Source organism: Olea europaea, chromosome 7 (genome assembly GCF_002742605.1).
Source record: "Olea europaea var. sylvestris chromosome 7, O_europaea_v1, whole genome shotgun sequence".
NCBI classification, from domain to species: domain Eukaryota; kingdom Viridiplantae; phylum Streptophyta; class Magnoliopsida; order Lamiales; family Oleaceae; genus Olea; species Olea europaea.
Genome location: NC_036243.1, coordinates 728,814 through 743,217, shown reverse-complemented (window position 1 = coordinate 743,217; position 14,404 = coordinate 728,814). Strand labels below are relative to the sequence as shown.

Here is a 14,404-nt window from a genome sequence, read left to right as displayed (position 1 = left end):
GCTGATTTAGCCCCTTGTTTGGGCACCATTTTAATGAGGGTTTGGAAGAAAATATATTTTAAAATAGTGTATTTTAGAAGAATGTGTGGTTAAAAAAGAAGAAAAAGTTTTGGGTTTATGTGTAATATTATTTTATTGAAAAATGTGTGATTAAAAAGAGGAGAGACAAATGCATTTTGGATAAAATAGAGTCCAAATAGGGGCTTAGGGCCAAGGTTTTCTATTGCAGCCAATGCCATAGCTACTGTTATTAAACCTTAAAAAGCCGGCATTAGCCATTAAGCAAAGTAGCTATTCTTATTTGTATAGTTGGTTAGATAGAATAAAATGAGGGAGTATAAAAGGAAAAGAAATTAAATTTTATTTATTGTACTATCTTTTACATTTTAATCTAATGTGAAATTGGCTTAGTAATTTGAAAGAAAAGGAATTAATTGTCCTTGTATTCAATTAAGACCCTCCGATTCTCTTCGCGTTTTTCATGCACAATTTTTTGACAAATGCCACATGAAATGTTCAATGGAGCTTTAGTAAAAAATCGGCAGTTCAGTAAAAGTTGCACAATAATTCCAGCAGTGAAGTAATGGTACGTACCATGAACTCATGTCTCAACAGTGTACTGCACTGGATTAGTCGGACAACTCTTAGACAGGTTTTTTGGAAAGACCATTCACCATTGCCGATTCCATTGAATGCACAAAGAGATTGGTGCAGTTTTAAGAGGTTTGATGTATTATAAAATGAGTCTCAGCCATAAAATGAGCTGGCAAATATAGGTTATACAATTGAACTTTGCCGTGTTATGTTTCGTTATCATATCTACAAGCACCACAGGCTGCAGGCAGAAGGTTCGACTCGTAATGTTTTTCTCATTTTCTTAGGCTGGCTGCTGTTAGGATTGATTATCTGGTTTTTTTAGGTCATTAAGTTTGATTTTGGACTTAATATATTGACATTATATAAGGTGAATGAAGAGATTGATTCAAAAGCATTTGTCCAGCATTTTGCAATGAAGTAGATGTTCAGAATCTACTTATACATGCACAGCGGAATTTAAAATAATTCTCGATTCCCACCAAGAATCGCTTTTGTGTTTAGATAGAATTTGTGATAAGATTGTACCTTTTCCAGATCTGCAAACTTCTTTGCTTTTCTTTCAGTTCCATCAACCTTGATTTGCCACCACAGCTGTCCAATTGTCCAGCCTCCAACGGTGATCCACACAGAGAATAAGATTGCAGCTTCTAAGGTTTTCTCTTGTGCCAGCAAGAATAATGAAAACCATATGGATCTCAAACTCTAGCTATGAATTTATATAAACCCAAATGGACTCGGTCCGGTCCGGTCCAATATTTAATTAATCCAATTAATTAAACCCGGTCTGTGAATTAATTAATCCAATTAATTAATTCGGGAATATAAATAAAAAATTCAATTAATTAATTTATCCAACGATTGTTAAATTAACCAATTGGCAATTTGCAATCTTCCAATTCTCTTTATTGTGCGACCCATTAGGTTCCCGACCACGATGCCTAACGACGTGAAATATTATTTTGATCTAATCAAAATTGATAAATTAAAACACCCTTTTAATTTATCGTCAATTCACACTCGCCGTCCCTGATTAACATCTAGCAATGTGTCAGGGCAATACATGTGATGGGAAATGTCACGTGGTATGACAAAACCAAATTCGTTCGTTTACCGTGAAATTATAATCCCTTCGTCAATATGATCCGATCAATTACGAGATATGGAATTGTGTCAATCTCGATCATCGATCATATCTTTCACTCCACTATTAAGTCAATATAAATCAAAAACTCCTTTTCGACTTATAAGTTCACCTTGGCCAAGGATTTCATCATCGACTTAATTGAATGAAACGCAGATCATAATCTCCTACTATCTAAGAGCGATGAATCCTTTATTGATCCATCACAACTTTCATACGATTCTTGACGTACCCGAACGATGTCGTATTAGCGGCCCTTTTCAGAGCAACTTCCAACACCGCCAAAGTATGACTGTCCTCATATAAGGTACCATGACGACCTCAAGTCAAAGGACTAATTCCACTACCGAACGTTAGAGATTAACCACTGACACTCAGATAGTTATCCATGTGAAATCTCTCGACGGGTCTCCAATGTTTTGTTCTATAACAAAACATCCACGTGTTCATTTAAGTGTCACCACACTTTAACTTGTGAGATCAGCTACTTACTTCACAAGTAAGAAATGCCACACATGATGGTCTATCCGTAATAACGATATCCGTATCTCGTTATTACTTACGACCACGGATGATTTAAAATTCAATCAGATGTAATTTGTCTCTCACAATCACAACTCCTTGTGATTAACAAATTACAAATATTTGAACCTACGGACTCTATTATTTATTTAATTGTCTATTAATTAAATAATTTAAATAAATAATAGATCTGCCATTTAATTGCATTAATTATATATAAAAGTATTTATGTCCAAAGTTGATTGGACCTAGGGCATAATACTTACAAACTCCCACTTGCACTAGATCCAATCACTTATGTATCAAATATCATAAGTCTACATGGCGATCATGTTTATACTACGACAACTCTTTGTTAGTGGATCTGCAATATTATTAGATGTGAAAATTTGCTCTTCTCTTTGCGTCATTTCTATGTATTATCTCTCTGATGAGATTATATCGCTTTAATACATGTTTGGATCATTGATAAAACCTTAGTTCCTTTGTTTTCACAATGGCTCTATTGTTATCACAATACTATTGTAGGTGATCAACAATATCAGGAACTACTCCAAGTTCATTTATGAACATCATGATCTATATTGCAACTCTTTGCTACTTCTGAAGTATCCATGTATTAGGTTTATACTATTGAATCAACGGTTGCTTCACGTTTGGAACCTTTCCAACATACCGCTTAAGAGTAAACCAGTTTCTCCATATGAAATCTTCTCAAGATTTCATCTATGTAAATTGGGATGAGTTAACCAATCTTTTAGATCTATCTCTATAGATCAAGTTGCTTATCCCATATTGTTTATGAATAAATCCTTTAACAACCATTATTTCAACGATTGAAGCATAGGGATATCGTTTTCTATTATATTAGGAATACGACAATGCTCCCACTATCTTCTTGTAAACATACAATTCTTCTTCAAATTTGATAAAATCAAACACTTTGACTTTTTCCATTAAATCGAAGATTTCAGCTCCATAGAGACTTATCTTAACCTTTAGTTACGATATGCAACTGTTGCAAATAAAACCCGAATGGACTTCAGCAAGGCCACAGAAGAAAGGTTTCACCAAGGTCAACACTTAACCTTTGCTTCTAGCCTTGCTTTGTATATATGGATATTCACATCCACATCGACCCTTCCCTTGTAAACTATTTACAAAACCTTATGGGTTTTATTCCATCAGGAGGCTCGACCAAGGTCCAAACCTTATTCACATACGCCGAGTTCATTTCGAGTATCATGGCATCTTGCTGTCTCTTTTAAGTCAACACTTGACTTTATTTTGTTGCAACTAGCCGGTTCATTGTCCTGGATCACTAATACCTATTTAATGATCATGGATTCGCACCTTCTTGAAGGTCGAATGATCCTACTAGATTCACATAGAGCTGTCATGTCCTCATGAGTCTTTACTTCCTGATCCAAAGTATGTCCCATATCAGATATGGGATCAAACTCGAATTTATCTACTTTGTTAACTATATCTGTGGACTTTTGAAGTCTTTCAAATTCTATTTTACTCCCACTGCCCTCTTCTAGAGTAAACATTTTCTCTAAGAAGACGATATGTCGTGAGACGAAGACTTTCTTCATAATAGAATTTATATTCAAATGTCTCTTTTGAATATCCCACAAATATATATTTATCGGATTTAATCTCAAACTTATCCGATTTAAGACGCTTCAAATAAGCGTCATGGCCCCAAGCTTTCATATAAGATAAATTGAGACTATTGCCTTTCCATAACTCATATGGAGTTTTGTTAACCAATTTAAATGGGACATGATTTAGTGTGTTGCACACTGCAATCAATGCATGACCTAAAACAATTTTGGGAGATTTGCATGGCTTGTTATTAAACGCATTATATCTAATAATTAACGATTCCTCCTTTTAGATACACCACCTTGCTGTAGTTTATATGAAGGAGTCCACTGTAAGAGAATCTCATTCTCTCTTAAATAATCTAGATTTTATCTTTAAGATACTCTCACTTGATCGAATCTTAATGTGAGGGTATCTTTACCTATTTGTTTCTCTAATTCTAGTGTGAAACCCTTGAACTTTTCAAGAGTTTCATGTTTGAGTTTTCATCAAGTATACATGATCATTGATGAAATAAGAGAAACATTACTTGACATCTTTTGACATGAGTCCATATGCATCACTATGCATTAGACCAATAATTATGCTGACCTTTCTTCTTTTCAAGTAAAAGAAGATTTGGTCATTGTGCCAGACATGCATAATTTTTACTTGTCAAAATCAATTAATCCTAAATATACATCTTTATGTAACTTTGGAATTACATTTCATCTAAATGACAAAGTCTATCATGCCAGATTTTGGTAATAATTAGATTATAGTATTTATACCTTATAATTTCTATACTCATTATAGAATTTTTAGTATTAAAGAATATAAATGTCGTTTTTGTAATTTACCATAGTCATTAGGATCTTTAACAAGATAAACAAGAACAAACAATTATCCTTAACATTAAAATAGTTCATGTTCGAACATGAAATTCATTTTAATGTTACAGCTATGGTTGACATAAAACGACATTTCTCTAATTCCAATACTAAACCAAATGGCAATGGCAAGAAGTATATTCATACAGGTAATGCAGCAACCTTTGCTCATCTACAACGTGTATGTCAACTTCTCCCTTTCGCAGTGGTATACTTCTATTTAGTTTCTCCATATTTGTATAAATAAGGGATTTACATCTGGTATCAGATACCTAGGAAACTTGTGAAATAGACGTAAGCCATACAATATTCCTTCTAATGACCTTTCATTCTATAATGAAACCAAGGGTCATTATATTTGGTATTGTCCTTTGCTTACACTGTCTTGACCATATTGGATGCTTTCACAAAGCCCCTTCCTCTTAATATTTTTAGAGAAATCAATGACTTGCCCACTACTAACTTCGATGTTGGGCTTAACAGTCTTAAGCATATTAAGCAACTCAATAATTTTGCATTCAAGCTTATTCACATTAAATTTATAATTAGTTATGAATAGCTTTCTCTGACAGAGATTGCAGAACCAAGTCACTACTTAGTTCATGGTTTGTAATTGAATTCAATTGAGACATTTCTCAACGTCAATCATCTTCAATGTCTAAGTATCGATTGAAGATTACTCTGTCACTTTGCACCCGTATAGTTGTTCGGAAGTCTCATATCCTTCCACACACAATTATGATCATACAACTCTTAGTAATGAAGAATTATGTGTTAACATCTATACTCTCAAGTCGCTTTTGTAACTCAGTGACATAGTTGCAAGTATCACATACGTTGCAGTACTATTGTCATCATTGCGTTTACTATAGAAGTCACCTCTTCTTTAATTGAGTCATCAGCAGGTGTCTCTAGAAAGGGTTACTCAAGGACATGACCAATTTTCTCATGCATGAGAATAATTCTCAAATCGCGGTGTCAATTAAGAAAATATAGTTTGATTGTTGGCATCTAGTATGCTATTCAAAACACATGGTTACTCACAATTTAATATAAATGTAAATGACAAAAAGGAAAAGAATAAAATATATAAAATGCATTAATTAATTTAACATGAACTTTTATTAAATTAATTATGCTCCCACTATTTAAATAAAATTTATGTTCCTCTCACATAAATTTATGGAGTCCATGCTGGACTCCCAGTGGGCTGGGATCCCATCTATTATATTAAGACCTTGAGTGTACTCAACAAGCCCTAATATACTATTTGGGTAGATACTATTATCAATTGTATCTCCATACAATTCCCAGATCATTAAGCTGACAACTCTTTGTTTTCATGCATCTTATGTGTTAGCTTGATATGCCTCTAAAATTTATCTCCTTGAGTATACTCAACAAAAGATAAATTTTAGTTAAATCAAACCCATCATTCAGAAATATCAAATATTTCATAGTGTCAAACATATTCCTAATGGACCAGCCTTGAGTGTACTCAACAAGTTGAGACGATTTGGGATTTACTATCTAATCTTCCCGAACCATAAGGAAGACTAGTTGGTCAATTCCTAGGGGTATAGCATTGAACAGCGTCAAATGCACCATCTTCATGGTCTCCACCTCTTCTTGTCTCTTCAATTAGTCCAATTCCAACATGTATCCTATACTAGTTGGCACGCAAGCCTAAATGAAATTGGACTCGCAAGCCCATAGTAACAATAATAATAATGGACTCGCAGGCCCAAAATAATAACAATAATAACAGGCTCGCAGGCCCATAAAACGACAAAAATAAAAATTAACTATTCAACACATCCATATGGTCGAGTTCATAATCGTCTACTAATAATACATTCATCACATAAATGTATACCTATATAATATCTAATATTATATGCAAATAAATTTCAAGTTTCTAGCAATTGAGTCGTCTAAACTCTTTTAGACAAAAGGATCGAAACAATTAAATAATTAATTAATCACATTAACTAATTATTTAATTAGCGGGAAATTAAAATTTACTTTCAATTAAATACCAAATTAGAGTCCAACTCTAATTCAACAATTATATGGCGGGATTATCCAATTAAAATCAAATTTTAATTAAAAATTAAATTAGAGTCAAACTCTAATTTTACAATTTAAGGCGGTTGAATTTAATTAAAATCAAATTTTAATTAAATAGCAAAATTAGAGTCTAACCCTGATTCCAATATTTAGGGCGAATTAATTTAATTAAAATCAAAATTTTAATTAAATGGTAAAATTAGAGTCCAACTCTAAATCTAAGATTTTAGGGCGAACATGTTTAATCAAAATCAAATTTTAATTAAACATTAAATTATAGTCTAACTCTAATTTAAAGAAAAGTTTAGGGCGAAACAATTTAATTAAAATCAAATTTTAATTAAATATCAAATTAGAACCCAATTCTAATTTCTAAAATATCTTCGGGTGAAAAATTAATTAAAATCGAATTTTAATTAAGTTCTAAATTAGAGTCAAACTCTAATTTAAATTGAATAAATATTTTAAATTAGGATAAAACTCCTAAATAAAATAAAATTCAATTGGGGTCAAAGTTTAATATTTAAGTCAAAATCCAATTTTAACGAAAAATGTCGTCAATTTTAAATAAAATTTTAATTTGGGTCAAAATTAAATTATGGGTCAAACCCATTTAATATATAATTTTAAAACTATTTTAAATTTCAAATTCAAATCATTTTTTCAATTTGCAAATAGACCCAAAATTGAAATTAAAAAGTAGTCCTTCAATTACTTTAATTGCATGATAGACCCTCCATTTAAAATTGCATATTGACCCTGGAAAGTAATTGCAGACAGGGGCCTCCAATTATTTTAATTGCAGAGGAACCCCACCTCCAAATACTGCAACCCAAATGCAAACCCTAGAATTTCTCTCCAAATTTCTGAAGCAACCCTAAACACGAATAGCCGGCGCCTGTTCTTAGTTTTCAGGGACGCCGTCGGCCTGAAGCCGGCGGCTTCCCTCCGCCATAGCAGCGCTGCTGTAGCGCTGATGTAACACTGCTGTGTTACAGCAGCACCGACTTGGCGCTGCCAAACCAGCAGCAGCAGCAGCCGCTGCTGCCCCCTTCTATCGCCAGGCAGCGCCTGCGCTGCCCGTCGAGGCAGCTTCGGTTGCTGCCCGGATTTCAGATCTATTCAAATTTTTTTTTATTAATCCGAAAATCAAATTTTCAAATTGCTAGAAAACAAGAAAAATATGTACAATCAACATTTGATTATTCAATCATGTAAATCAATTCCTAACAAACACAAAGTAGGCTCTGATACCACTGTTGGGAATCTACTTATACATGCACAGCGGAATTTAAAATAATTCTCGATTCCCACCAAGAATCGCCTTTGTGTTTAGATAGAAATTGTGATAAGATTGTACCTTTTCCAGATCTGCAAACTTCTTTGCTTTTGTTTCAGTTCCATCAACCTTGATTTGCCATCACAGCTGTCCAATTGTCCAGCCTCCAACGGTGATTCACACAGAGAATAAGATTGCAGCTTCTAGGGTTTTCTCTTGTGCCAGCAAGAATAATGAAAACCATATGGACCTCAAATCCTAGCTATGTATTTATATAAACCCAAACGGACTTGGTCCGGTCCAATATTTAATTAATCCAATTAATTAAACCCGGTCCGTAAATTAATTAATCCAATTAATTAATTTGGGAATATAAATAACAAATTCAATTAATTAATTTATCCAACGATTGTTAAATTAATCAATTGGCAATTTGCAATCTTCCAATTCTCTTTATTGTGCGACCCATTAGGTTCTCGACCACGATGCCTAACGACGTGAAATATTATTTTGATCTAATCAAAATTGATAAATTAAAACACCCTTTTAATTTATCGTCAATTCACACTCGCCGTCCCTGATTGACATCTAACAATGTGTCAGGGTAATACATGTGATGGGAAATGTCACGTGGTATGACAAAATCAAATTCGTTCGTTTACCGTGAAATTATAATCCCTTTGTCAATATGATCCGATCAATTACAAGATATGAAACTGTGTCAATCTCGATCATCAATCATATCTTTCACTCTACTATTAAGTCAATATAAATCAAAAACTCCTTTTCGACTTATGAGTTCACCTTGGCCAAGAATTTCATCATCGACTTAATTGATGAAACGCAGATCATAATCTCCTACTATTTAAGAGCGACGAATCATTTATTGATCAATCACAACCTTCATACGATTCTTGACGTACCCGAACGATGTCGTATTAGCGGCCCTTTTCAGAGCAACATCCAACACCACCAAAGTATGACTGTCCTCATATAAGGTACCATGACGACCTCAAGTCAAAGGACCAATTTTACTACTGAACGTTAGAGATTAACCACTGACACTCAGATAGTTATCCATGTGGAATCTCTCGACGGGTCTCCAATGTTTTGTTCTATAACAAAACATTCACGTGTTCATTTAAGTGTCACCACACTTTAACTTGTGAGATCAGCTACTTACTTTACAAGTAAGAAATGTCACACGTGATGGTCTATCCGTAATAACGATATCCGTATCTCGTTATTACTTACTACCACGGATGATTTAAGATTCAATCAGATGTAATTTGTATCTCACAATCACAACTCCTTGTGATTAACAAATTATAAATATTTGAACCTACGGACTCTATTATTTATTTAATTGTCTACTAATTAAATAAATTAAATAAATAATAGATCTGCCATTTAATTGCATTAATTATATATAAAAGTATTTATGTCCAAAGTTGATTGGACCTAGGGCATAATACTTATAGTAGACATGGTTGATTAGATGAATTAAATCCAGATTTATTGGCTTAAAAGCCGTTCATTACATCTTTTTCTTTGTATTTATCGAAATTCGTCACTCCAAATAACTTTAAATTGATGATCATACTTCAAACAACTATAAAGACTCTTGATATTGTAATTGGGAAATTTTTAATAGCATGGAATAGAACAGAGAGAAATGTGCTATAGAAGTGTACATTTCCCCTATTCTATCTTTCTCAGATAGTTCACTTTTGCTAATGAATTTACAGATCATAGACATACTACAGGTAACATTGCCACGACAGATTGGGACGTGAACTCCTTGCAAAATCCGGCTTCAGTGATACCTGTTTTCATGTTTGGTTCTACTTCCTTCGGGGGTTTATTTTCATGGATACACAGAAGGGTGATATTTCGAAGATGACTTGTGGGTTATCAAAATTAATTTGCTCTCTTTAATATAAATTATCTACACAATTTAATACAATTGAAAAACCCTTTCTTTCAAGAATACTCACGGTGTTTAAATATTGGAACAATGTTGGTGACCATAGTAATAAAAATATATACTTATTATTGAATCTTGCCCGTATTGGTATATATAGAGGTAGATATAGAGAATTCAAGGAACTCCATCTAGTTGTAGGTACCATCAATGGCAGGTCACAACTATTAACAGAGTCAAACGTGTTTATTAAATTTTGCACAATTTCGTTTAACCTATAATGTAAACATCTTAATGTCTATCTTTCGATAGAAAGAATTGAAGAAATGAAAAATAGTTTAAGCTTCAAAAGCAATAAAGGTTGCATGGAAATTTCGTGCACTTCTAAAACTCTAAGGGTGACGTAAGAGTCATGATGGAAGAGTATATATTTTTACACCATAAAATGACAAATTTGGTGAGATGTTTTAGTGGTGCCATTGTAGTGTATAGAGTGTTAGCTATTCGCACTGAAGTATTGAAAGACGTATCTGTGTCTTATTAAGGCCGTTTGAATTGCATTTTAAAAAAAAAATACATTTTAACAGTGATTTAATATGATTTTAAGCACACATTTTTTAATAAAATAATATTACACGTAAATTCAAATTTTTTTTTAAAAAATTTTTAACCACACATTCTTCATCAATATACTGTTCCAAAACATATTCTTTCAAAATAATTTAGTTCAGACACACTTAAATCTTCTGAAACAATTAATTGTTATGTGTTTGTATCTACGACTACTATTAATTAAGCACAAGTTTGAGTGTGCTTATAAATACATCGAGTCCACTACTTTCTGTGATTCAAAATAAATAAATTAACGATCTCACACTAATTTTTTTTTTTAAGTAATTTAAGCATGATAAAACAAGCATTTGAATGGGAAAAAATGACAAATAAATTACGTTTGAAAAACTACAACTTGGAAATGAAATTAGAGAATAGAAGTGTTTGGTCGTCAAAATCACAATATTGCACTTCAGCTTTCTCTCCACAGATAGCCATTCAAGCATGGGTCACATCTTCAAGGCAATTCAATACAACTCCGCTTTTAGCCATCAGTTGGCTGCAAAATTATTAATGATTTATAAATTCATTCAAAATCAAACATTAATTTAAATTACATATTTGTAATTACTATTTATTTTTATCCCCATATTTCTTGAGACACAATAATATTTCTCTTACTATTCCACTTTATGAATCATTTATAAATTTTCGAACGAATACTTAATATCGAGTTAAAATTTTTGTAATTGATTTTTTTTTCAGAAATGGATTTGGCCAGAAACTTCAACAGTGACATTTAAAATTGCTTGTGTGAATGAAAACAATGTTAAAAAGTTTAACTACTCGGCAGGGTATAGGATGAAATTTTTGTCCCATAAAATTAAAAAATGAATTTTTTAAGGACTTGTGTGATAAACTTTATATAGAACGTGTACTGAAGTGGATTTAAAGCGCGTGAAGAAATTTTTGTTCTCTCCCATTCTTTAAGACAAAATCAGCGTCTTTTTCAGACTCATTCGTCAGTAAATTCTTTCGAAAACCCTCCATCGACCCACACCCATAATCTCCAGCACCGCCACATACGTCACCTGCACCGCCATGTCGACCACCGACACCGAAGTTGATCCCGCCGTGTGGAATGCAATTGCAGGCTCCTCTGTTCAAATTCCTCCACGCAGTTCCCGCGTCTACTACTTCCCACAAGGCCACCTTGAAAATTCATCGGCAACCCCAATTCAGAGCTACGGTTTATTCCTCAGTCGACCCTTTATTCTGTGCCAGGTCAGCTCTGTTCAATTCCTCTCCGATAACTCCGATCAAGTTTATGCTAAAATTCATCTGCAGCACCTCCACCCGCGCCGTCCTCGCCTCAGAGACATTGGCAATAACAGTGAAAATGTGCAAAACGACTTGACTTCATATGCCAAGATTTTGACTCGGTCCGATGTTAACAAACAATACGGTAGGTTTTGTGTTCCCAAATCTTGTGCTGAATTGATTTTCCCCTGGATCGATTTCTCTGCTGAGCCACCAACTGCATTCCAGAATTTGATATTTAAAGATAATTTTAACGTTGCATGGGAGTTTCGCCATGTTTATGGGATCCGGCACTTTTTAACCTCTGGCTGGAGCAGCTTCTTGAACAGCAAAAAACTTGTTGCCGGGGACTCGGTTGTTTTTATTCGCAAACACTCCACCAATGAACTCTTCATCGGCATTAGGAGATCGATTCACGCGGACAACATGGGGAGGTGGAATTTCCCATTGGCAAAGAGGGAGAAGAGGGAAAAATTGGCATTGGAGGCAATTTCTTTGGCCGATCAAGGAATTTCTTTTGATGTAGAGTATTATCCGAGGGTGGGGACTAGGGATTTCGTAGTTAGTGCAGAAAGGGTGGAGGAAACTTTGTTCATTTCCAAAAGTTCAGGCTTGAGGGTTAAGATGGCTGTGGAGACTGAGCTGTTTTCAAAAAAGAAATGGTTTCTGGGTACCATCTCCGCGACCACTTCTCCTTGTTGTGGCACATGGATTGCCTCTCCCTGGCGAATGCTTCAGGTATATGTGTGTGCCGTATCTATTTTTGTTACTGTTTACTATGAAGTACTGGTGATAAGGTTATAGTACTAAGTTGGATAAACTGGATTCTTGTAGAATGATGATTTTGAAGTGGTTTTGGACCTTAACTTAGCCCTTGTTTGAGTCCCATTATAAAGAGAAATTTTGGTAAAATGTATTATGAAATAGTATTTTTTGAGAAAATGTGTGGTAAAAAAAGATGGGAATTTTTTGATTTACGTATAATCTTATTTTATTGAAGATCGTACGATTGAAAAGAAGAGTGAGGAAAATGTATTAAAATTTTAAAGAGCGTCCAAGAAGGGATTAGTTAGTAACATTCATGTAAAAATTTGTGCAAACGAAGTAGCAAGAATATCTTCTGTAGTGAGTCTATTTTCATCACATCTCAGACTCTTGAAGGAAAGATCACTACAACAAAAGGAGCTTTTTAAGGCATACATTTACGGCGTGCATTTACTGCATGCCGTAAAAAAACTCTATTTACGGAGTGCGAATTATGTAAGCCATGCAAAATCAACTAATAAAACCATTTACGGCATACATTAATCGCATGCCGTCAATGTGAGAATTTATGGCGTGCTGCTTGAGGCATGCCATGTTAGAATAAATAAATTTCACTTATTGTGGCATACATAAGCACGCTATAAATGCTGTCCATATTTGCAAATTTATGGCATGCATATGCATGCCATAAATACGGTCCATATTTCGCCCCCTTTTAATTTCCCTCGTTTCATTTGACGCTTCTATATAACTTCATCTTCCGTAGTACCTACTCTTTTTCCTCCCTCTTATCTCGCTTTTACCCCAAATCCCCTTTGCTTTATTCAACCCCAGTCGTTATTGTCCATCTGTCCGTGACTTCCGCCTGAGTGCCGTCGGCTCATGTGACTTGTGAGCCATTTCTTCTCTCTTTTTTCTAAGCTTTTAGTACATTTATGGATTGATTGTTGATTTGTGATTTATGTATATATTAATTGGTGATTTACAGATTTAATATTGTAATTTGTGAATTTGTGATTTGGGGTTTGATTTGCTATTATTGATAATTTGTGAATTTGTGATTTGGGGTTTTGATTATTAAGGTTAGTTAATATCTTGTGGCCATACTCGTTACATTTTCTAGTTTCCCAACAATGTACATGTTTCTAGTGTTTGTAGTCATCTCAAATTGTTGGAACCACTTCAAGCAAATATTTTAAATGTGATGACATGGGCAAGCTATAGTCTCCCAGATCCTACATTCAAAATGCCTTTTGACTATGTCTTGCTATCTCATATGCAAATAAAGGAGAAAAAGAACAAAGTTTTTTTTGACATTTTATCTTTGCTACAATTGTAGTGGGTATGCTATTAATAAACATTAATCTGCAGCTTAGCCATATGGAGTTTTAGTTGCTCTCATGGGTTCTTTTTTAGTGATTCAATATGCCATTTATATATATTGACTAGTAGTCGGGTTCTTAGTTTAGTTTACTATTTAGATCAAGAGCTTCTCGATGGCATCCTGCATTTCACAAGATAAAATTTTTAATCAAATTGTTAGTAATTTGTGGAAATTGGTGAACTTGTGAGAAATGTTAAACCATTCACAAATTACCTTCAATTGCAGAATTTGAGATTTCAATTGGCATCCCTCATTGCTTGTCATAGAACAAGTAATTACAGGTCTCGTAACTCCGCATGCACTATCAAGATGGGACAAAAACATAAGGCACATTCTGCAATTTGCATCCAAAAACTTAGTTGTTTTGAGA

At 33.9% G+C, this 14,404-nt stretch overlaps 1 protein-coding gene across 1 annotated transcript; it reads left to right on the top strand.

Annotated features, from left to right (window-relative positions):
- Positions 1–11,666: 11,666 nt before the first annotated feature.
- Positions 11,667–14,042, top strand: LOC111397628 (auxin response factor 22-like). Its single transcript, XM_023024632.1, has 3 exons — positions 11,667–12,682; positions 13,037–13,145; positions 14,022–14,042. The coding sequence occupies exons 1-3, from the start codon at positions 11,667–11,669 to the stop codon at positions 14,040–14,042; spliced, it is 1,146 nt and encodes a 381-aa protein (XP_022880400.1).
- Positions 14,043–14,404: the final 362 nt, after the last annotated feature.

Bases quoted from the DNA above. Each gene is read 5' to 3' on its own strand.
- LOC111397628 (XM_023024632.1), top strand. From the start codon at position 11,667: ATGTCGACCACCGACACCGAAGTTGATCCCGCCGTGTGGAATGCAATT. The intron at 12,683-13,036 runs GTTATAGTACTA...ATCACATCTCAG, and splicing joins TATGAAGTACTGGTGATAAG to ACTCTTGAAGGAAAGATCAC. The intron at 13,146-14,021 runs GTAAGCCATGCA...ATTAATCTGCAG, and splicing joins ATTTACGGAGTGCGAATTAT to CTTAGCCATATGGAGTTTTA.